The sequence below is a fragment of the Bos grunniens genome, chromosome 14 (assembly GCF_055505025.1).
Source record: "Bos grunniens cultivar Pamir isolate PY7600 chromosome 14, Bosgru_T2T1.0, whole genome shotgun sequence".
In the NCBI taxonomy this organism is placed as follows: Eukaryota; Metazoa; Chordata; class Mammalia; order Artiodactyla; family Bovidae; genus Bos; species Bos grunniens.
Window position 1 is genome coordinate 15,307,350 of NC_141178.1, and position 25,796 is coordinate 15,333,145.

Here is a 25,796-nt window from a genome sequence, read left to right on the forward strand (position 1 = left end):
CTTTCTGCCATAAGGGTGGTGTCATCTGCATATCTAAGGTCATTGATATTTCTCCCAGCAATCTTGATTCCAGCTCGTGCTTCTTCCAGCCCAGCGTTTCTCATGATACACTCTGCATATAAGTTAAACAAGCAGGGTGACAATAGACAGTCTTGACGTACTCCTTTCCCAATTTGGAACCAGTCTGTTTTTCCATGTCCAGTTCTAACTGTTGCTTCTTCACCTGCATACAGATTTCTCAAGAGGCAGGTAAAGTGGTCTGATATTCCCATCTCTTGAAGAATTTTCCACAGTTTATTGTGATCCACACAGTCAAAGGCTTTGGCATAGTCAATAAAGCAGAAGTAGATATTTTTCTGGAACTCTTGTTTCTTCGATGATCCAACAGATGCTGGCAATTTGATCTCCGGTTCCTCTGCCTTTTCTAAAACCAGCTTAAACATCTGAAAGTTCATGGTTCAGGTACTGTTGAAGCCTGGCTTGGAGAATTTTAAGCATTACTTTACTAGCATATGAGAAGAGTGCAATTGTGTGGTAGTTTGAGCATTCTTTGGCATTGCCTTTCTTTGGGATTGGAATGAAAACTGACCTTTTCCAGTCCTGTGGCCACTGATGAGTTTTCCAAATTTGCTGTCATATTGAGTGCGGCACTTTCACAGCATCATCTTTTAGGATTTGAAATAGCTCACTGGAATTCCATCACCTCTACTAGCTTTGTTTGTACTGATGCTCCTTAAGGCCCATTTGTCTTCACATTCCAGGGTGTCTGACTCTAGGTGAGTGATCACACCATCGTGGTTATCTGGGTCATGATCTTTTTTGTACAGTTCTTCTGTGTATTCTTGCCACCTCTTCTTAATACTTCCTGCCTCTGTTAGACCCATACCATTTATGCCCTTTATTGTGCCCATCTTTGCATGAAATGTTCCCTTGGTATCTCTAATTTTCTTGAAGAAATCTCTAGTCTTTCCCATTCTATTGTTTTCCTCTATTTCTTTGCACTGATCACTGAGGAAGGCTTTCTTATCTCTCCTTGGTATTCTTTGGAACTCTGCATTCAAATGGGTATATCGTTCTTTTTCTCCTTGCCTTTAGCTTCTCTTCTTTTCTCAACTATTTGTAAGACCTCCTCAGACAACCATCTTGCCTTTTTGCATTTCTTTTTCTTGGGGATGGTCTTGATCACTGCCTCCTGTACAATGTCATGACTCTCTGTCCATAGTTCTTCAGGCACTCTATCAGATCTAATCCCTTGAATCTATTTGTTACTTCTACTGTATAATCTTAAGGGATTTGATTTAGGTCATACCTGAATGGTCTAGTGGTTTTCCCTACTTTCTTCAATTTAAGTTTACATTTCACAATAAGGAGTTCATGATCTGAGCTGCAGTCAGCTCCCAGTCTTGTTTTTGCTGACTGTATAGAGCTTCTCCATCTTGGGCTATAAAGAATATAATGAATCTGATTTTGGTATTGACCATCTGGTGATGTCCATGTGTAGAGTCTTCTAACTCGTTAGCTCACTGAAACTCAAAGAAACCCCAAAGCTAGGTTATTAGCATTCCTATAGTATAGATGGGAAAATTAAGGCACAGAGAAGCAAAATATCCTTCCCCATCTCACAGGCTGATACATGCAGTCAGGGTTCACACTCAGAGAGGCTGGCTTTATAATTTGTGCTATTGACCACTGTGCTATATTGACAAGTAAAGTACCTGTCAGATGCTGGAATGTAGGACCCTATGACATATTTTATACCTTCAAGAAGCTGTAAGTATATCTACTTCAAGCCATAGGAGAGAAACTTAGACTTGCCCTTGCCATTAAAAAAAAGAAGAAACTAGAAAACTAGACAAATGTATCAGACAACTAGTTCATCCACTTTAAAACAGGGCGGTGAGGACTGTGATCCCTGGATTAAAGAAAGCAAAAGATGACCTCTGTATTGCCCTAGTTTTCTGTCATGAGGCAGGAAGGGAACACCCAAGCACAATCCAGTGGACTCACTGAGTTACAGAGATAGGAGCTCAGGGAGTCTGGAGGAGCTGTGTTTTGTAGGACAGAGTACCAGAGCAAGGAGCTACACAGAAAAGTGGCTCCAGAAATCTGCATAAGGGTCCCCTTGAGTCTTTTGCTGCATACTAAGCTGAGCATGCATAGAATAAAATTCCACAAGAATCAGCAGAGAACAGCTATCAAGAAGCTGAAGGCTGAACAATTCCCAGAGACCACAGGGCTAGGAAAATTTTACATTTTGATCAGCCAAAAACTGGATCAAGCTTGTTGAATATGTGGTACATTCAATGGAAGAACAAAGAAGAAGTGACACAAATGCAAAACAAGATTGTGGACTAAAATTCAAGCATATCAATAATTACATAAACATAAGCAGACCAAACCCTTCAATTAGAAGACAGAGATTGTCAAACTGAACAAAAACTTAGACTTCCATATATGCTATTTGCAGAAAGCACACTTTAAAGACACAAGTAGGTTAAAAGTAAGGGGATGAATAAAAGATATACAACAAATTCTGAACATGTGAAGACCATAATAACTGTACTATCCATAAAAATAACTGTCAAAATAAAGAATGTTATTGTAGAAAAGGGACATCTTGTAATCATAAAATAGTCTGTTCATCAGTAAGGCATACAAGTCTTAAATGTGAATGCACTCAGTTACAGAGCTTTGAAAATACATGAAAAAAAAAAAAAAAGACAACAGAACTGAAAGAAGAGCCAAATAGATAGTTATGGTTGGAAATGTCAACACTCATTTTTTAATGATGTTAGAAAAATTAGATAGGAAGTCAATATGGGTAAGGAAGACTCAAACACACTATCAACCCACATGATCAAATTGATATGATGGGATAATGAATTCAGTAATAACAGAATGCACGTTCTTATTTTAAATTGCACATGGAGCATATACCATGATAGAGTATATGATGAGTCATTAAAAGCAATCTCAATGAATTTAAAGGCACTGAAATCATGTTTGCTGACCACCATGGAATTAAATAAGAAGTCAAAAGCAGGAAGGTATTAAGAAAATGCCCAAATAAATAAAAATTAAACAGCGTTCATGGGTCAAAGAAGAAATCACATGGAAAATTAGAAATTGTTTAGGATCTTCTTGATAATAATACAACATATCAAAATGTGTGGGATGAAGTTAAAGTAGTGCTTTATTGTACAAAATGATAGGCTGACTCTAAAATCTACACAGAAATGCTGTGGACCTAGGCTGCCGAACAATTTTGAAAAAGAAGAAAAATGTTGGAGGACTTACTCTACCTGATTTTGAAATTGTCCTGTCTACAACAATCAGAGCAGTGTGGTATATTGGCATAAGAATAAACAGACAGATCAATAGCAGAGAGCAGAGAATCCAAAAATAGGTACATATATACATTATCACATACATTTTAAAAAGCACTACATTCACAAAGAACATACATAAATGCCCGATAATTTGATCAAAAGGTGCTTGACATTATTAGTTGTCTTAGAAATCTAAATTCAAACGAAGATGAGACTTGCCTACATATTCAATGGCCAATGAAAAAAAAAAAGAACAAACTATGCAACAGTATAGGTGAACTCCAAAATCATCATGTTAAACAAAAGAAGCCAAACACTAATGCTAAGTCACTTCAGTCGTGTCCGACTCTGCGAGACCCCATAGATGGCAGCCCACCAGGCTCCCCCGTCCCTGGGATTCTCCAGGCAAGAACACTGGAGTGGGTTGCCATTTCCTTCTCCAATGCATGAAAGTGAAAAGTGAAAGTGAAGTCGCTCAGTCGTGTCCGACCCTCAGCGACCCCATGGACTGCAGCCTACCAGGCTCCTGTCCATGGGATTTTCCAGGCAAGGGTACTGGAGTGGGGTGCCAACTGCAAAATGTATAATTCCATTCATGTGACATTTTAGGAAAGACGTATGTAATCTATACTGCCTGGAAACAGATCAGTGGTTGCCTGATGCTAAAGGTAGAAAGGAATGAACTAAAAGCGGAACTTTTAGTAGCAGTGGAACTGTTCTACAGCTTGATTGCGGCGGGAGTTACACAAGTGTGTACATTTGTCAGAACCTGAAGAATGTATACTTAAAATGGGTATATTTTATAATACACAGATTATATATAAAAGAAGCTAAATATTTGTTGCATAAACAATATTAGCACTTACTATTGTTTAACTCTTTCCCAAAGTTATACAGTACATTGAATTCCTTTAGTTAATCTGAAAAGTCGGAGGTTAGCATGGGTTGTCTTGGTCTGATTGAATATTATAATTGAAGTTGACCTGTTTATCCACTAAGCTCCTTCAGAACTTTGGATCTCATGTTTTAGTTCTTGGTGTGCATGTCTTAGCTCCCTTAGTTGGGCCTCCTTAAAGCACAGGGGCTTGGTATAATTGTAACAGTTCTTTGCTTAAAACTTGCCCTGAAGCTCGTTTTATGAATGTAAATGCTAAATGAATGCATTACTGGAGACCAACTGGGTTGGGCCACTTTGGAAGGTCCCAAGTTCCCTGTCGATAGAGCAGTTTAAGAGAAGACTGAGTGACTCTACATTAAAAATGCTGCAAGGTGACTCAAACGTCAGATGGTGGTTGGACTCGAGGAGTTCTCTCCCGTCTCTGACTTATGTAAAAACAACGCTTCCAGGATGAGGTGTTTCCCCACAGAGAGAAGAGATTCTAAAAATTAAGAGGAATAGTACCCATCCTGACAATCCACTGACCACAGGTAGAGAGGGGTTCACCCTGAGACAACAGAGTGGGATCCAGTGTCTGTTACCAAGCAAGTGAGGTTTAATTATAAGCAAGAGAAGGATCTAATTCTGAAATGTACAAACCCGATAGTCTATTATGAAATCTAATGGAAGGAACTTCAAAAAACACAGATTCATGTGAGAAGTTCCCTAGAAAGAAAAGATTGTGCTGATGTGGGCATGGACCACCTGAAGATGGGGAAGATGGCAGATTTATAGAATTGCCCTTTCACCCCGCTCTGTGAGGGCAAGACTCCTCACTCCTATGGACCTTCATCCTTAAGATGAAGGAATGGATTCAGCACAACATAAAAAGTTCTGCACATCCTCTCATCAGACTGTTTTGCTTAAAATTGTCATTAAAATCTTTAAGTCTAAGTTTATTCATCTGCAAAATGTCTATAAAAATAATTATAGAATCTTCATGATTTGATAAGACCTTGCATGTTTAGTTAAATCCATTGCACATAGAAAGTACTTAGTAAGTCCTGGCTATGAAAATGGTTATGATTTATTATCTTTCTCATCATTAAATGTCATTGTACCCTGCCAATACTCCAAAGACAATAAGTAGAAGTACCATGTCCAGTCTGTACCATGCCCAGAGCAAACCAGCCTGTGCCGCCCTCTAACATCCTCTAATCCTTCAGTTCAGTTCAGTTCAGTTGCTCAGTCGTGTCTGACTCTTTGTGACCCCATGAATCACAGCACGCCAGGCCTCCCTGTCCATCACCAACTCCCAGAATTCACTGAGACTCACGTCCATCGAGTTTGGCATCGGTGATGCCATCCAGCCATCTCATCCTCTGTCGTCCCCTTCTCCTGCCCCCAATCCCTCCCAGCATCAGAGTCTTTTCCAATGAGTCAACTCTTCACATGAGGTGGCCAAAGTATTGGAATTTCAGCTTTAGCATCAGTCCTTCCAATGAATTAATTAGTTAGTTAGTTAGTAAAGGACAGCATTCTTTCCTTTCCACCTTTTGTCAAGAATTCTGAAGACTCTAAGAAAAGTGACTTCAGAAGGTGAACCAACTGGACTCCTGGTGTTACTTATAAACTCTGCCCTGGAAATTATTTTAGGGTCTGTAGCAGCAAATCTCAAGTACCATTCACCTTGCCCATAAAGCTGGAGTCTGAGTAGAAAGGATGGGACAGCTAAGAACATGCTGTCTCACAAAGTAGCGTTAGCTTCCTTTTTCATCATCAGCCTTTTTAAAAGAACACACAGAAATGTATAAATTGTGGTTTATCTCACAACAGGAGCATCTAATCAAACGTACTGTAATTATATGTTGGGTGGCTACCGAGAATAATCACTGTTTCTTCATGATAAGGATGGCCCTAAGAATTACATTAATGAGAGTGAACTGTAATAGCATTGGGAATTCAGCTACATTTAAATGTTAAATTTACATCTCGGCCTTGTAGATTCCCCATAAATTGATTACTGTGGGCCAGGATCTTTTCCTGAGCATTGGCGTTTAATGGATATTCCTTGAATTGATGCTTTACTTTAAGTGAAACGTGTTTGCATTAAAAGCATATTCATTTCCCAGTCTCCTCCTTACACATTTGTTTCCTTTGTTTTGGAATCCACAAAGCCTTTGATGTTTAGCTCATTTTTCCCCCTCACTGCATAATGATTTTTAGAAGGTTATACTTTAAAAGGTTTTGTGTTTTTTTAAAAATGACATCCCTTTAGCAGATAGTCAATTAATGGGGCTGCGTTTAACTGCCAAATGGGAGCCAGCCAGGTGACCAAGAAAGAAAAAGGCTATTGTTGTAAATAAAAGAGCGCATTAGAGTAACTGAGCCAATATTCACCAAATTTTTCACCAGTGTCCACCTCTAAGTTTACTTGCTCCATCTTCAAGGGTTATGGTTTGAGGCAGGACTATTCACCATGTTTCTATTTTTCCTTGTAGTTCTTTCCCCAGAAGCTGGTGTGGAGAAAATTTGACTATATTTTGCAGTTTTATTCAAGTGGTTTGTGATCTTTTTGAAATCAATTGACTTACACAAAAGTGTGGACATACTTATTTTGGATAAATCCATGCTATCTGACATATAAACAAACAATAAAGAATCAAAAGGAGTCTAGAGGTGCTCCCTCCCAGATCAATTTTCCTCATTGGCCTGGGCTGCCTGTAAATTGATTCACAAGGTATCATTCTCACTTTTCTGGATTTTGATTGCATGTTATTTGATAGCGGTGTTGGTGTTTAGTCGCCCAGTCATGTCCTACTCTTTGTGACCCCATGGACTGCAGCATGCCAGGCCTCTCTGTCCCTCACCATCTCTCAAAGTTTGCCCAAGTTTATGTCCATTTCATTGGTGATGCCATCCAGCAATCTCATCCTCTGACACCCTCTTCTCCTTCTGCCCTCAAACTTTCCCAGCATCAGGGACTTTTCCGATGGGTGGCTACCGAGAATAATCACTGTTTCTTCATGATAAGGATGGCCCTAAGAATTACATTAATGAGAGTGAACTGTAATAGCATTTCCCTTAAGATTGACTGGTTTGATATCCTTGCTGCCCAAGGGACTTTCAGGAGTTTTCTCTAGCACCACAGTTAGTGTTACTTTTTATTATTTTTAATGCTGCTATCTTTTCAGATGAGATTTTTTTTTTAGTAGTAAAGCTTTCTTCTGTATATTTCCTATTTTCTGTTGTACAACTTCCCATGACCTTCACATTATGATATCCAAAAACGAAAAAGCCCATCTTGGTACAGACTCTTGGTCCCTCTAGCCCAGAATTCTACTGCTGACAATAGCCCCCAAAGCCATTTTGTGGAGGATTTGGCTGCCCACCTTGCCATGACCCCTAAAATTTGGAGTGCACACTCTAAAATAATGTCATAACTCTTTGTAACCCAACATGGCTCGATCAGCTCTGAATTTAGTTAGATCCCTTTCAGTTCAGTTCAGTTCAGTCGCTCAGTCATGTCCGACTCTTTGCGACCCCATGAATCGCAGCATGCCAGGCCTCCCTGTCCATCACCAACTCCCGGAGTTCACTCAGACTCACGTCCATCGAGTCAGTGATGCCATCCAGCCATCTCATCCTCTGTCATCCCCTTCTCCTCCTGCCCCCAATCCCTCCCAGCATCAGAGTCTTTTCCAATGAGTCAACTCTTCACATGAGGTGGCCAAAGTACTGGAGTTTCAGCTTTAGCATCATTCCTTCCAAAGAACACCCAGGACTGATCTCCTTTAGAATGGACTGGTTGGATCTCCCTGCAGTTCAAGGGACTCTCAAGAGTCTTCTCCAACACCACAGTTCAAAAGCATCAATTTTTCAGCGCTCAGTTTTCTTCACACTCCAACTCTCACATCCATACATGACCACTGGAAAAACCATAGCCTTGACTAGATGGACCTTTGTTGGCAAAGTAATGTCTCTGCTTTTTAATATGCTATCTGGGGTGGTCATAACTTTCCTTCCAAGGAGTAAGCATATTTTAATTTCATAGCTGCAATCACCATCTACAGTGATTTTAGAGCCCCCCAAAATAAAGTCTGACTCTGTTTCCACTGTTTCCCCATCTATTTCCCATGAAGTGATGGTACCGGATGCCATGATCTTTGTTTTCTGAATGTTGAGCTTTAAGCCAACTTTTTCACTCTCCTCTTTCACTTTCATCAAGGGACAATTTTAGCCTGGGTGGGGGCAGGCAGGAGAGGGGAAATGGAGATCCACAGTGTAACTTGAAGGGCCAGTGTGGATTCTCAAAACTGATTCCAGTTCTCAAAGGTGATACCAATCCTCAGGTGGGCTGCCTTGAGCAGTGAGAAGTACCCAGCTGCTTCTGTTCTTCGTCTCACAGCCGGTTAGATCCCTGTGCACGGTAACACTTAGATCCCAGTGCACGGCAATGCACGGCAGAACGTTCCCTTCAGTCCTACAGCAAGTGGACCCTTTTGATTGTCGGCATAGTTTTATCAGAGTTTCTTTGAATGGGTGAAATACCCCCTTCTCCTTTTTTGTAACTTTTTAAAAACCTATTTAAAGATTGTAAAAACAATACAACTCTTCCTTTTATGAAAACTATGACCTCTTTTTCCCGATAGACTATAGGGAAGTGCTTTAGTGCTTTAATATTAATAACAAACTTTTTTTTAAAGTAAATTTTACAGATCCGCCAAGCTGGCCATGTGGCAGTGAGTATCACTAATCAGAGGTTTGTAGAGTCTCCCTTGCAGCCTCTCTCATGAATGGACATCTTCCTATCGACCTGTTGCCCTCCAGAACAGTAGTCATTTACCGTGGCTCTCTCCAGCTGCCCCAGCATTCCTGCAATACCCCTGCCAGCCAGCCTTCCAGAGTCACTCATACTCAGTACAGGAAGCAGGTCTAGCACATGTCCATGCAATACTCCCAACTTCTCTCATTCCTTTGTGTCTACTTGCCAAGAGAATGGAGGTGGCAAGCAGAAACAAAGGCCTGTATCTACTAACAGCTGTCTTCCACTGCACATGCAGCTTTGTAACCTTTATATATCTGTATCCAGAAATCAAAATCTTTCCATTAAAACACAACTGTAGAAAACCAGGACGATTTTAAGACTTTCATTATAAACTCCACCCTGGCACCAATTTTTAGAGTCTTTCCAAGTATGAAGACCCATGTGCATTGAATGTTCTCACAGGGTACTCTGTCAGAGATGGTTTTTACTGATGTTTTCTTAGGAGCATCATTCTCAGGCATGGAGAGAACTGCAGAAAGGCATTTATAAGAGTCACACTGACTCAGATAGGTGGGAGCTTTATTGACATCAGGTCATGAAAGAAGAATGGGCAATCATTTCTATATGAACAAAGGGGGATTGATAAATTAAGACTGACAAGTAAACATGAGTAAGATTCAAAATTACACCTCTCAGAAGAAGTGTCAATATTAGTCTGAGTTGCAAAACAAGGTAGATGGAGAGAGTGGTGTTCTTTATCGCTACATATGGAAGCTATGACTACACATGCACACATATAAAATTACAAACTCCAAGATAAGGAACCAATCATAGATGAATGTGGTTGTACTTCTAAGGTTTCTAGGCAAGTAGTATTAAATTATAATTTTCTGAACAGAAAAATCATGACTCATGGGGAAGGTGCAAGGCAAGTCAGGAGAGAAATCAGGATATTAAGAGGTGGGTGGTAGATGCTGAAGACAAGTCCAATTTTATACACACACACATGTGTTTTTCTATATAGAGAGAGATACACATATTGATATATACACATACATTTACATTAACATGTGTGTGTCTGTGTATAAAATTTGTTTTTCTTTTCCCCCCAACAGTCCTCATAACTGGGGACCATACAGGGAGAAGGCAGAAGACCAGCCCTTACATTGGTGACCACTTTGCCCAGTGCTTTTAGAGTAATCAGGGATAAAATCATAGACGGATCCATGAGTCACTGAACTTTGGAGAAGAAACACGAATGTGATTATTTCTTTAAGGCTTAAGGTTGTAGATGGGTGGTATTAAATTATAACTTTCTAAAAGGTAAAATCATGATTCACATGCAAATCAAAAATGAACGCATGTCATGTCAAAGATTTTATTCAATTCATTCATTAATATGAGAATCAGTAAGATATTCTCACTAATTCAAAGAGCATTTGAGAAACTGTGATTTAATAAATATTAACCTAAGATTGCCAAGTTAGATAAAAACTTGTTAACTGGTTAATGTTTTAGAGGCCAATAAACTATAAACTTCGGAACTAACTGTTTTATGGGACAGAAATAATTTTCATCTTTGCTAGACTAAATATCCCAGAGAAGGCGATGGCACCCCACTCCAGTACTCTTGCCTGGAAAATCCCAGGGATGGGGGAGCCTGGTGGGATGCCATCTATGGGGTCACACAGAGTCGGACATGACTGAGCGACTTCACTTTCACTTTTCACTTTCATGCATTGGAGAAGGAAATGGCAACCCACTCCAATGTTCTTGCCTGGAGAATCCCAGGGACAGGGGAGCCTAGTGGGCTGCCATCTATGGGGTCGCACAGAGTCGGACACGACTGAAGTGACTTAGCAGCAGCAGCAGCAGACTAAATATCTATGAGTTAACATAAAACATCACTAAGTCTGGGGACCTTTAATGAGTAGTAAGCAACGAGTCAAACTAAGTACGTCATCCTAGATAATCTTCACATGGACTTTGCCCCTGAATGACATTGGAAGTATATACTACCCACGTTTTTGCTTTATTTTCAACTTGTGGATAGTTTCCATAACAGTGGTGAAAAGTAAAGGAACATATTGAGTAGTACAGACTAGAGTGTTTAGATCCCAGCTTATACATGAAATATCCCATGTTTTTGGTAACAAGAATCTTCTTGTCTTTCACCAAGGCAGCAAGTGAGAGGAGAATCCCCAGAAAATAGGATTTTCTTAGCAAAATTGCTACAGAGGCAGAGAATGCAGTCAGTATATATCTCTACTTTTGCTCCATTGCTGCTGCTGCTGCTGCTGCTGCTGCTAAGTTGCTTCGAGTCGTGTCCAACTCTGTGCAACCCCAGAGACGGCAGTCCACCAGGCTCCCTTGTCCCTGGGATTCTCTAGGCAAGAACACTGGAGTGGGTTGCCATTTCCTTCTCCAATGCATGAAAGTGAAGTCGCTCAGTCGTGTCCGACTCCTAACGACCCCATGGACTGCAGCCTACCAGGCTTCTCCATCCATGGGATTTTCCAGGCAAGAGTACTGGAGTGGGGTGCCATTGCCCCATTACATGTTTAATAATTCATTCATTTATCCATTCAGTGATCCAACATAGAGTTACTGAGTGCTTACTACCTGCCAGGCATCGGGGATTAGAGTGAAAAAGACAAAGCCCTTGCTCTTACTTTCTAATGGGAAAACCAGGCAGCAAATAATGAAATCATTATAAGACTAACATAGATTTAGGTAGTAGAAATTGCTATGAAAAGTGAGGGGAAAGAAGCAGAGTAAGGGGATAATGAATGATCAGAGGGGAGGGGTGGGTTTTAGGTGGGATGGGTTTCAGGTCCTGGGAGGACTGGCAGGCCCTGCAGGTGCGGCCCAGCAGGAACAGAGGGCATGGTGGCAGGAGGGCTTCTGCCTTCATCTCTGACAAGTAGTCCCAGGCCGCCTGGGCCCACTGTCAGGACGTGATTGAGTCTTCACTCTAGTTCATGGCCCAAGATACCTCCAGCTTGAACTTCCATCTCCTTGTCATGAAGCAGAATAGGGATGGGAGACTAGTGCTGAGAGTGGAGCAAACCACACACGCAGTTCTCCACCAGGGAAAACAAAAGCTCTTAGCAGGTGTGCTGGGGTAGGGCAGGGAGAGAAGGCGCAGAAAACTGGCTAGGAGCAGAGCTTTCAAGTCAGAGACACCTGGATTTGAATCCCATCTCTATCACTTACTACCATGTGACTCCAGTTATTTAAATCAATTTTCCATGTGTCAATGAGGCATGATGGTCATTCTCTCATGGCATCACTTGGAAAATTAAATGAAATAAACTCCAAAAAGCCCTAGGCACACTGGAAGTCCTCAACAAATAGTATTGTTCCTGTCATTCCTACAGTTTTGGAGAGCCTGTAGTGCTATCTTCATGAAGCAGTAATTAATTAGTCTTATTACAGCCATACAGTTCTTCAGCTTAATGGGAAGACGAATCATTATCACAGAGTTTAGGTACATGTGAACTGGAGGTCCTCCAGATATGTGGGTGTTGACCTTTGATCTGTGGTCAAAATGATCCCAGCCACCAATCCAAGTTTTCCAAAGAGATGAAACAAGGAAGGTCTTAGTGACACTTGAAACTTTTTAGCACATACTTGGAAATTCCTGGGTGAGAATTTAGAAAGTAAAATTATAATCCTTTTCATGGAGTTTTGATCTGGGATGTTTTTCCAGTTCTGCTCCTGTCCTGTCCTTTCCTTTGTTTTACTGTTCTTTTCTCTTGTAAGTTGCTTCTCTTCTGAAGTGTTAGGGGTTAGGAAGATATTAATTACCTGCACCTCACTCTAATTTTCAATGAAATTTAATATAGTAAGGATAAAACTGCCCCTTTTGAAAAGAGAAATTAAATGTCTGCAAATTTGAAAAAATTGATTTTCTAATTGTTTTGATAATAATGTTTCTTCATCTGATAATGTTGCTGAAAGAAATAATTTTAATTAAACTTTAAATGTAATTTTGCATTTTATACAAGAGACTAACTTTTCTTGCAGGGCATAAGTTAAGGCCATAACATTCTTCTCTAACCCCATAATTATTATGATCAGGAAATGTCTGTAATACATTACACTGTAATTAAATTGCATACTCCAGACTGTTCAAGATCTGTTTATAAAGGAGAAATGGATTTTCCACAGCTGCTTGCCTGTGAGTGCATCCTTCATGAAACATTGCGGCAGTCAATGTATGCCCGGAAATAACAGACTTGAATTGAAACTCTGAAAGCTTTCAAATGTCTTTCAAAAACTTCTCATAACATGAATTGCTTAATCTGTGTACATGAAAACCCACTGATTACATATGAATGAGTCAACCTACGATAAGAGGGGACCATGAGAATCTTTGTGTATTTACCACCCATCTCTTCAGAAATTAGCAAGTATTCATTTAATCTTGTTCCAATATCCTGCCTGGACCACGGTCATTAATGGGATGGCTTTGTGAAGACTGGAATCTGCTGTGAGCAATGAGGGGCAGGTCAGGTGTTTCTTACAATGTTCACTGGACCATCTTCACCCAGTCACACAGCTGGAAAATATTTAGTGAGATGAATGTTTACAGAAAGGGATTCAGAGAGGAGAGAGAAGTGGGGAGAGCTGGAGGAGAAGGGAAAATAATCCAAACCCGGGTCAAGGCGGGGTCACATAGAATAGACCTCACGGCCCAACTGGTTCATCTTTAAGAATGATCATCAGGCTTCCCTGGTGGCTCTGTTGATAGACTCCTCCTGCCAACGCAGAAGACACAGGTTTGATTCCTGGACCGGGAAGATCCCACATGCCACAAAGCGCCTAAGCCCATGAGCCACAACTGTTGAGTCTGTGCTCTAGAGTCCAGGAGCCAACATTACGAAGCCTGTGCACCCTAGAGCCCGCTCTGCAACAAGAGAAGCCACCGCAATGAGGAGCCCGCGCATCGCAACTAGAGAGGAGCACGCAACCCCCAACCCCGCTTTGCTGCAACTAGAGAAAAGCCCACCTGGCAACAAAGACCCAGTGTGGCCAAAACTAAGTAAATAAAAACTTAAAAAAAAACACACACATCAGAACCTTGATTTATTAAATGAGAAATTTAAATCCTTCAAGCTGTAATCGGTCATGCTGTTGTGGATATGTTGGGTCGACCTTGTGGATACATAATACCTATAACAAAGTCTTAACTGAGTGCCTAGTCATCCTCACCAGCATCTTGAACTTGGGTGTCATCAGCCCTGATTCATTCATGAATGAGGAAAACTGAGGCTGGGTGGCCTAGCGTGATTTGCCTGAATTCACCCAAGTTTGAATTTGAACCCAGTCATACCTGATGCTAACGCCTATATTCTCTCAGCTATATCTCCCTGTCTAGGTCCAGTTCCTTGACTGACAAGCTCAAGGACATATCTTCACATCCTTAAATTCCAAACTTCCATTAGAACTAACTTCCTAAAGGTGAACTGCCCTGAGCCTGCTGTAGTTTATTTCCAAGGGGTGAATATTGACCTTCAGAGCAGGCTCCTTCCTACCAGCTTTCTACTTCTAAAAATCACATACAATGGAATATTCCTCAGACTTAAAAAGAAATGCACTTGAGTCATTTCTAGTGAAGTGGATGAACATAGAGCCTTGAGTCAGTTCCAATGAAGTGGATGAACCTACACAGAGTGAAGTAAGTCAGAAAGAGAAAAACAAATATTGTATATTAACTCATAATACATGGACTCTAGAAAGATCATACTAATGAACCTATTTGGAGGGCAGCAATGGAGACAAAGACATAGAGAACAGACGAAATGGACATGGGGTGGGGGGAGGAGGAAGAGGGTGGGATATATGGAGAGACTAAAATGGAAACATATATATTACCATATGTAAAATAGATAGCCAATGCGAATTTGCTGTGTGACTCAGGGGATTCAGAGCAGGGCTCTGCAACAACATAGAGGGGTGGGATGGGGAGGGTAGTGGGAGGGAGGTTCAAGAGGGAGGGGACATATGTGTACCTATGGCTGATTCATGTTGATGTTTGGCAGAAACCAACACAATCGTTTGTTCAGTCACTCAGTCGTGTCCAAGTCTTTGCGACCCCATAGACTGCAGCACGCCAAGCTTCCCTGTCCATCACGAGCTCTCAAAGCTTGCTCAAACTCATGTCCATCGAGTCAATGATGCCATCCAACCATCTTGTCCTCTGTCGTCCCCTTCTCCTCCTGCCTTCAATCTTCCCAGCATCAGGGTCTTTTCCAATGAGTTGGCTCCTTGCATCAGGTGGCCAAAGTATTAAAGGTTTGGCTTCAGCATCAGTCCTTCCAGTGAATATTCAGGACTGATTTCCTTTAGGATTGACTGGTTAGATCTCCTTGCAATTCAAGGGACTCTCAAGAGTCTTCTCCAGCACCACAGTTAGAAAGCATCAATTGTTCGGCACTCAGCCTTCTTTATGGTCCAACTCTCACATCCATACATGACCACAGGAAAAGCCATAGCTTTGACTATATGGACCTTGTTGGCACAGTGATGTCTCTGCTTTTTAATATGCTGTCTAGGTTTATCACAGATTTTCTTCCAAGGAGTAAGCATCTTTCAATTTCATGGCTGCAGTCACTGTCTGCAGTGATTTTGGAGCCCAAGAAAATAAAGTCTGTCACTGTTTCCATTGTTTCAATTATCCTTCAGCTAAAAATAAATTTAATTGTAAAAAAAAAATCATTTGATGATTCCCTGCTCAGAACTCACATACCTGTCAGAGACACTGTGCCATTTCTCCTAAGGATAGTTAAGATTTCCCCCGCTGCCCCCACCCTGTATTGTCAGGTGCTCTCAGAAATTGAAATGCAGGCTGTCCTTCCATGCTGGTCTTTCCAATCAGTGGCTGTCACTGATAAAATGTCTCCTTGGGACCGCAGAGACAAAGCTGCAAGGCTGCCAGCAGGCCGGCTCTCGTATCTCCTGTGGTTATCAGTGTTCTCATTGGTGGTACCAGATCTTCTGGAACTGTTTCAGTTTTGTAAAATGTTCATGGGAACGTCGATGGTCTCTGAGGAAATGCTTTCCTTAAGTCACCAGTTTCTAAAGGGAGGCAGCCAAGTTCCCAGCCATCTGGCAGTCAGTTTCTTTTGGTCTGAGACAGAAATGGAATTTCAGAGGGCATGCACAAATATTTCTTGCCTCTATTTTTTCTGTAAGGAATTTGGAGCCTTAGTCTGTCAGCCACCCTGCCGAGTCTTTAAGAAACTAAATGGGAGCAAACCAGCCCTGAGCGAGCCGTACTCTGCCTGTTGGAGTTAAATGTCCTTTCCTGTTTCTGCAGGTTCACAGTTGTGACTTCTATCTAGCTTCAGTGATTTCCATTCTTTGAAATCCTGATGCCATCCTTAACACATCCATAATAGGACATCCACCCCAAGCTAACTGGGATCCAGAGAGCACATGCTTCTCACCAGCTTTAACTAGATCCAAAATGTCATGATTTATGTTAAGCTGCTTCTTTTTCCTACCAGAGTAAACACGCTGATTTGTCTCTCCTGGGTTTTGCTGTGAGTTCATGGCGTAAGGTGTCTTCTAGTTTAAAAATGGACTGCTGCCCTTTCCACTGTTTGGGGGTTTAGCTATCTTTGTCCACACACTGTTCAGAGAATTTCAGAGGCTGGGATATCATCGTCTCGCCCTGATCTTTGTCACTTGTCCCCCAAACTGTACCTCCTCCCCAGCCGTGTCCTCACCACCACAGTTGTTTACGGAGTTCCAGCTCCACATTTTTCTGGGATATCTCCCTAAGGTGCAGCTCCAGTCTCCCCATCTTCTTGCCCATTGGCCCCCCCAGTGGCTCCCCATTTAAGGACTACATTCAGTCTATTTTCAGCCTTATTTAGGACTTTTTCATGGATAAATCAGTTGCCAATTTTATCTGCCTGAAATTAAGCCACATCACCCAAACTGGAATGCTCACACGTTCTGTTCACTTGTCTGTTGACATCCTAAGTACTTGTGCTAGATACTCTCTTTCACTACTCCATATCAATCCTCACCTTTCTCTCCCCTATACTGTGCCCTGGGAGGCAAACTCTTATGGACTACCCTCTGGCTTATGATTGGGTTTGGCCAAGGGAGCCCGGTCAGATATGACAGGCACCAGCGGGGACTAATTCGCTGGCTTCTACAGACACGCGCAGCTCCTCTGGTGGCCCTCTCCAGTATTGCTGCCTTCTTCTGTGCCTCTGAGGCTGAGAGGGGGTGATGGCCTTCCTTGCAGCTCCTTTAGCATCCCTTACTAGTTTTATTTAACCATGACCACTCTTTGTAAATAATCCTTTCATTAAATTTTCCCAGTTTTCTCCTTGGAGTGTCCCATCTGTTTCCTACAAAGGCTCTAACTGACACAGCACCGTCAAGCCTCAGTTTACGTATAAAATTTGCTGATTTTATTCATTCACTTTGAAAATATACATTCATCATCTATTTCTGTTACATTTTAGGTTTTTTGTGGTTGTTCAGTTGCTAAGTCATGTCTAACTCTTTACAAGCCCAGGGACTGAAGCCTGCCAGGCCTGCCTGTCCCTCACTATCTCCCGAAGTCTGCCCAAGTTCATGTCCATTGAGTCGGTGATGCCATCCAACCATCTCACCTTCTGCTGACCCCTTCTCCTGTTGCCTTCAATCTTTCCCAGCAACAGAGTCTGTTCCAGCGAGTCAGCAGTTCACATCAGGTGGCCAAAGTATTGGAGCTTCAGCTTCAGCTGGTGACAGAGTAGAGAACAAAACAGTGGCCTTGCCTTCAGGGACTTACAATATAGTGGAGAAAACGAACGTGAAACAGGCAATTATAAGACAGAATGGTGAAGATTCCGACAGAAAAAGTATGGCGAGCATGCAGCAAGGGTACCTAACATAGGGCTCAGAAAAGGTCATTCAACTACTCAAAGTATCCACTGTGTTTTGTCCTTTCCCCACAGCATTCAGTACATTCTGATTGTGTTATTATTACTTGTGGACACATTTTTGCTGCCTCTACTGCAGAATAAGCTTTTGAGAGCAGAGACTGTCTTTTTCACCTTTATATCTTAGCCCACTGCTAGAATGTTGTAGGAACTCAAGTACTTGTCCAGTTGAATTGGATAGAACCTTCTGAACACTTATAAACCTCAGCTCCAGCCCACACACTGAAGGGTGTTCATCATTAGGCTGGATAATGGTGAGACTCCACCCTTTCAGAGCTGTTTGAGAAACAGAAAAGATGTTTTATTAGTTTAGAAAGAAAAAAATCACTGAACAGGAAGAAACCTCCTCAACGCAGGTGAAGGGTTCGATAGGTGTTATCAGCCTAATACACCCTGTTTTGGATATTTGCCGACAGGTATTGGAATCTTTAATTGTCAGAGTTGAGAGCTGAGCTTTCTTTTATGTATTTACTTTGCTTCAGTGGCTTGTGTTAGGTTTGATAGCACCATAGTTGAACTCAGTGTGAAATATGAATGAATAGAGAGAAATTCGTATCTTACCCCAGAGCAAGGAGTTTGGGAAGATAAGTACGGGAAAACCTTGGTACAAAGTTTTTAAAACTTGGATTGGTAGAAAGAAAACCTGGATCGCATTCTGAGGCAATAGAGGGCTCAAGAACAATGAGCCTGTTCACTGCACAGACCAGGAAGTAGAGAAATGGGAGAAGAGAACGCTGGCAATGTGGTAGACCAGAAGCTCCTAGACACATCATGCCACGCCCGCCCCCCAAAACAAGGACTGTCTTTCTATAATACATGGCTTAGTAAGGCAAAGTAAGGGAATTCCTCAGATGTGAAAGATGATGAAGTGAGAATCCGTAAGAAATGAGTAAACTCCAGAGCCTTTGTCTGAGGGTATCTTTGCCCATCCTTGTTCACCTACAGCATGGATTTTAGAGAGAAGTGAATGCATCTGGGACAGGAGACAAAACTTAGGATCCTACTGCCCTTTATTGATTAACTTTAGAAAAATATGTAAGCTATTGAGATATCAATCATTTGAGATCTCCAATGAGAGAACTGATATAAAGTGTGTAACTTCCAAACAAGAAGAGTTGGGGAGGTGGTGGAAGAATAATAGGAGGAAACAAAAATCTACACAAGGAGAGCAAGAAAGAAAAAGAAAAAAACAACAGAAAACAAATAAACATATGAGTTCAGTTCAGTCGCTCAGTCATGTCCGACTCTTTGAGACCCCATGAACGGAGCACGCCAGGCCTCCCTGTCCATCACCAACTCCCAGAGTTCACTCAAACTCATGTCCATCGAGTTGGTGATGCCATCCAGCCATCTCATCCTCTGTCTTCCCCTTCTCCTTCTGCCTCCAGTCAGAGTCTTTTCCAATGAGTCAACTCTTCTCATGAGGTGGCCAAAGTACTGGAGTTTCAGCTTTAGCATCATTCCTTCCAAAGAAATCCCAGGGCTGATTTCCTTCAGAATGGACTGGTTGGATCTCCTTGCAGTCCAAGGGACTCTCAAGAGTCTTCTCCAACACCACAGTTCAAAAGCATCAATCTTCAGCGCTCAGCCTTCTTCACAGTCCAACTCTCGCATCCATACATGACCACTGGAAAAACCATCACCTTGACTAGACGGACCTTTGTTGGCAAAGTAATGTCTCTGCTTTTGAATATGCTATCTAGGTTGGTCATAACTTTTCTTCCAAGGAGTAAGCGTCTTTTAATTTCATGGCTGCAGTCACCATCTGCAGTGATTTTGGAGCCCAAAAAAGTAAAGTCTGACACTGTTTTCACTGTTTGCCCATCTATTTGCCATGAAGTGATGGGACCAGATGCCATGATCTTAGTTTTCTGAATGTTGAGCTTTAAGCCAACTTTTTCACTCTCCTCTTTCACGAAGCAAAAATTGAGATGGTATAAATGAGTCCAATTTAACAATAATCAGAATCTACATTAAATGAATTATAACCTCCAGTTAAAACCCAAAAATTGTTAGATTAGTTTTTAAAATTGAACTTTATTCATAAGAGAATTCCCTAAAAATATAAGGACAGAGGCAGACTGCAAATAAATTTATAGGAAAAGACACATGAAGAATGAGGTAAGGAAAGGAGGTTGTTATTAAATATTAGGAAAACTAGACTTCGAGACAAAAAGCATTACTACAAATGGCAAGGATGACCACATATTAATAAAGATGTTCAATTTATTAATACCAGAAAGATGTGATTCCAAGTTTGTGTGCTCCTACAAGCGTAACCTTTAAATATATATATTTTTTAAAATTGTTAGAATTACAAAAAAAAAAGATCCAAAATCATAGGTCATTTTCTCACATTTCTCTCAAAATTGATAAGATAATAAATCAATAATGCGCTAAAAGATTTGAAGAATACAATTAACAAGCTTGTTTCAATGCTTGCATACACAGTACACTGAGAGCACCTTCTTTTCAACACATGCAACATTTATAAAATGGATCATCCAATAAGCCAGGGAGAAAAATCTCAGCAAAACTTGAAGAATTTGTATCATATAGCCCACATTCTCTAACAGTTACATTGGAAGTCAATAATTAAAAAATAACTAAGGAAACCCTGTACCTTTAAAATTAAAAAAACTCATTCTAACTCATGCATCAAAGAAAAAAATCAAACTAGGAATTAGTAAATATTTAGAACTAAGTGATCATGAAAATACTCATCACAGCTGATGGGATATAGAGAGCTCAAACAGTAGCAGGGGGAAGACTGTAGCGTTACTGCTTATGTAAGGAAAGTGTTGTTTAGTCGCTCAGTCATGTCCAACTCTTTCGTGACCCCATGGACTGTGGCCTACCAGGCTCCTCGATACATGGAATTTTCCAGGCAATAATAATTTCCCAACCGAAATGGGTTGCCATTTCCTTCTGCAGGGGATCTCCCCGACCCTGGGATCAAACTTGCATCTCCTTCATTGGCAGATGGGTTTTTACCTGTCGGGTTTTTACCTGTCAGAGCCTCCAGAAGGAAAGTATACAAAGGAATAAACTGAGCATTCAACACAAAAAGTTAAAAAAAAAAGAATCAACCCAAACAAAGAATAAGAAGGGAAATAGTATGAGTAAAGTCAATGAAAGAAAACTACTACACGTTAGAAAATATTATCCCCCCAAAATTATCTCTTTATTTTTTTTTAAAAGAATAATACAACCGACAAACTGCTGGCAACATTTTAATGAACAAAAAGAGGTAAGACTTCAATAACCACTATCAGGAGTGAAAAAGAGCACTCCCTATAGATGCTGCAGACATAAACAGTGGAGAAAAAGGATGTACTAGTCAAATTTTGCTGGAACAACTGAAAAATAAAAATAGAAGCCTACCCTACAGCAAAATCAGTTCCGGTTCTAAGTAGATGAAGAATTTTAAAATGAAAAGCAAAACTTTAAAAGTTTTAGACTAAGACCCTAGGAACTATTTTTGTGATTTAAAGGTAAGGAAGGATTTCTTAAACAACAGAGAAAAGTAAAAATCAAAAGGAAAGTGTTCATAAATTCAACTACATTAAGAGTAAGAACATCTATTCATCTAAATGCATGCTAAACAGAATGAAAAGAGTCACAAGCTGGGAAATCATTTATATAAACTAACCACCAACAAAAGGTTAGTATCTAAAATATATCAAGAACTCCTACAAATCAATAAGAAAAGGTGAATCGATTGAAAATAGGCAAGGGGCATGAACAGGCATTTCATGGGAAAGAAATGACAAAAAATGCAAAGAAATAACAAAACATAATCTCATTAATAATTTTAAAAATTAAAATCATATGAGACAATATTTCACATCCACTAGATCAGCAAAAACTAGCTTAACAACACTGAGTGCTAAAGAAGATGTGAAGCAAGAGGAAGACTCATATACTAACAATGGGAGGATAAACCGAAAAGGAATACATTTTAGAAATACATGATGAAATTAAACACCAGATCAGATCAGATCAGTCGCTCAGTCGTGTCCGACTCTTTGCGACCCCATGAATCGCAGCACGCCAGGCCTCCCTGTCCATCACCAACTCCCGGAGTTCACTCAGACTCACGTCCATCGAGTCAGTGATGCCATTCAGCAATCTCATCCTCTGTCATCCCCTTCTCCTCCTGCCCCCAATCCCTCCCAGCATCAGAGTCTTTTCCAATGAGTCAACTCTTTGCATGAGGTGGCCAAAGTACTGGAGTTTCAGCTTCAGCATCAGTCCTTTCAAAGAAATCCCAGGGCTGATCTTCAGAATGGACTGGTTGGATCTCCTTGCAGTCCAAGGGACTCTCAAGAGTCTTCTCCAACAACACAGTTCAAAAGCATCAATTCTTCAGCGCTCAGCTTTCTTCACAGTCCAAGTCTCACATGACCACAGGAAAAACCATAGCCTTGACTAGACAGACCTTTGTTGGCAAAGTAATGTCTCTGCTTTTCGATATGCTATCTAGGTTGGTCATAACTTTCCTTCCAAGGAGTAAGCGTCTTTTAATTTCATGGCTGCAGTCACCATCTGTAGTAATTTTGGAGCCCAAAAAAATAAAGTCTGACACTGTTTCCACTGTTTCCCCATCTATTTCCCATGAAGTGATGGGACCGGATGCCATGATCTTCGTTTTCTGAATGTTGAGCTTTAAGCCAACTTTTTCACTCTCCACTTTCACTTTCATCAAGAGTTTTTTTAGTTCCTCTTCACTTTCTGCCATAAGGGTGGTGTCATCTGCATATCTGAGGTTATTGATATTTCTTCTGGAAATCTTGATTCCAGCTTGTGTTTCTTCCAGTCCAGCGTTTCTCATGACGTACTCTGCATATAAGTTAAATAAACAGGGTGACAATATACAGCCTTGACGTACTCCTTTTCCTATTTGGAACCAGTCTGTTGTTCCATGTCCAGTTCTAACTGTTGCTTCCTGACCTGCATACAAATTTCTCAAGAGGCAGATCAGGTGTTCTGGTATTCCCATCTCTTGAAGAATTTTCCACAGTTTATTGTGATCCACACAGTCAAAGGCTTTGGCATAGTCAATAAAGCAGAAATAGATGTTTTTCTGGAACTCTCTTGCTTTTTCCATGATCCAGCAGATGTTGGCAATTTGATCTCTGGTTCCTCTGCCTTTTCTAAAACCAGCTTGAACATCAGGAAGTTCATGGTTCACATATTGCTGAAGCCTGGCTTGGAGAATTTTGAGCATTACTTTGCTAGCGTGTGAGATGAGTGCAGTTGTGCAGTAGTTTGAGCATTCTTTGGCATTGCCTTTCTTTGGGATTGGAATGAAAACTGACCTTTTCCAGTCCTGTGGCCACTGCTGAGTTTTCCAAATTTGCTGGCATATTGAGTGCAGCACTTTCATAGCATCATCTTTCAGGATTTGGAATAGCTCAACTGGAATTCCATCACCTCCACTAGCTTTGTTCGTAGTGATGCTTTGTAAGGCCCACTTGACTTCACATTCCAGATGTCTGGCTCTAGGTCAGTGATCACACCATTGTGATTATCTGGGTCGTGAAGATCTTTTTTGTATAGTTCTTCTGTGTATTCTTGCCATCTCTTCTTAATATCTTCTGCTTCTGTTAGGTCCATACCATTTCTGTCCTTTATCAAGCTCATCTTTGCATGAAATGTTCCTTTGGTATCTCTGATTTTCTTGAAGAGATCCCTAGTCTTTCCCATTCTGTTCCAAAGAATAGCAAGAAGAAATAAGAAAGCCTTCTTCAGCAATCAATGCAAAGAAATAGAGGAAAGTAAACATATGCATGCTCTATAGCCCGACTATTCCACTTCTACATTTAGAGCCTGGAGAGTGTTGATTATATTTATTTGGAAAAACTATGAAGAAAAGCAAGGAGTGGCTAACACACAAGCAGAACAGGATAATGGGTCCCTCTGGAGGGACCCATGGGGTTGTGAGAAGGAGCTCATAAAATGTTAAAGGTACTGGTGATGCCTTTCTTGCATTGAATCATGGGCATATGTGACCTTTTATATTGTCAGCCTTTATTATATACATTTTTGTTCTCTACAGTGTTATGTATGTATGGTATATATCTTAGTAAAATGGTAAGTAAATAAATAATTAGGCCTGAGGCGAAAGAATCCGCAGAGTGGGCCCAGTAGGTTCTGAAGGATGACTAGGAGGTGTGAAGATTCCCTGAGGTTCTGATCCATAACGAAACAAGATGAAAGCCTCACGAGAGTGAGAAAGTGAAAGTCGCTCAGTCGTGTCCGACTCTTTGTGACCCCACGGACTATACAGTCCATGGAATTCTCCAAGACAGAGTACTGGAGTGGGTAGCCTTTCCCTTCTCCAGGGGATCTTCCCAACCCAGGGATCAAACCCAGGTCTCCCGCATTGTAGGCAGATTCTTTACCAGCTGAGCCACCATTCCCTGAGGCTCTGGTCCATGACCAAACTAGAAAAAGACCTCACTGAAGTAAGAAGAAGTTCTTAAGGGTGGTGGAGACTCCTGTTGGTGGGGCTTGCTGGGAAATTTCATGGGAAGTGACTGAATGACTTGAGAAAAAAAAATCTTGAGCAAGGAGTACTGACTTTCTTTTGTATCCAGGGACGTACATAATTTGCACTCTGCTGATACAAAAAAACAGTACATATATTGTCTTTTTATAAATAGAGGGGACATTTGTATCACTTGCTTTTCAAATAAAGTTTATTTTCCTTCCCATAGCAGGAAGTTCAGAATTAGGCAGTGTAGAGCTTACTCGGTGGGCTTGCAATATTTTCTAAACCCAGTCTCTTTCTGTGTTTCCACCTTGCCATTTTTAGTGTGGAGGCTTTTTGCCCCCTGCAGTTCTAAACCTCTCATCCCTTTTAATTCAGCACGAGGGTATTTCCTGACTCTTGTCAACCAAGTTAAGGCTTTCCTAGAACTCTCCCACGCCTGCCACTCATATCATAGTCGTCAGAACAATGCCATACGGCCATTTCCTGCTGCAAGGGAGGCTGGGAATGTCATTATTTTGCCATCACAGCCTGTCCAATAGGAGCAAGGAAGAGGGCCAGTGGTATCTGAACAGCTATTCAGCAATGTCTGTCAAAATACTTCATTAAGAGTTCTTCCTCTTTTCTCTCCAGGAGCCAGTCTACTTGATGACCTGTATAAATATTTCTCCTTCCATCACTCCCATGGAGACACCATGACCGTCATGGATCCAAAGCAGATGAACGTTGCTGCCGCTGTTTGGGCCGTTGTCTCTTACGTCGTTGCAGACTTGGAAGAAATGCTGCCCAGGTCTTAGCAAGAACAAGAGAGAGGGCACTTTTGTCCTTTCTGGCCAGGAATCCTGGGTCTGCAGCTTTAGGAAGCCCCTCTTCACCTGACAACTTTATTGATCATTTACAAAGCACATTTTTTCATACTTTCTGACATTATCTTTCTTGATACTTTCCAAATTCTGTTTTCCTAAAGAATAATCCCACATAGAATCAAATCAAATCCCACCCCCACATAGAATCAAAATATGGTAGAGATCCCAGTGTGGGCATTTCTTTATACCACTTACTAAAAATACTGTTTCTACTTCAGAAGTAAGTACTAGATAAAGCTTTGGAAGACCTCTGGCTTTTATGCATGTATATATGAACATTAAATCAAATACAGTGACACCAATTTTTTGTTCGAAGTTATTCATTGAAAGGTAGAGGAATACAATTGTAGTATGGTCTTAATTGAACATATGCAAGCATCTGACTTTCTAATTTATACACTTCAATATTTTAGAATTTTTTAATGAGGTATGAAATTTTTTAATGAATAGAAAAAAAATGTCACCACTTGAGGAAAAAATCAAGTATGTAAAATCCAATTTCCTTATTA

The 25,796-nt window shown here is 40.9% G+C and overlaps 1 protein-coding gene across 10 annotated transcripts in view; it reads left to right on the forward strand.

The window, feature by feature from the left end:
- CPQ (carboxypeptidase Q) overlaps positions 1-25,589 on the forward strand; it is a 577,075-nt gene extending 551,486 nt beyond the window's left edge. For all 10 annotated transcript variants that reach the window (XM_086336023.1, XM_086336027.1, XM_086336025.1 and 7 more), the window contains one exon: positions 25,055-25,589. In XM_086336023.1, coding sequence (XP_086192149.1) covers positions 25,055-25,218 — 164 coding nt within the window. In that variant the 3' untranslated portion in view covers positions 25,219-25,589. The remainder of the gene's footprint in view (positions 1-25,054) is intronic.
- Positions 25,590-25,796: the final 207 nt, after the last annotated feature.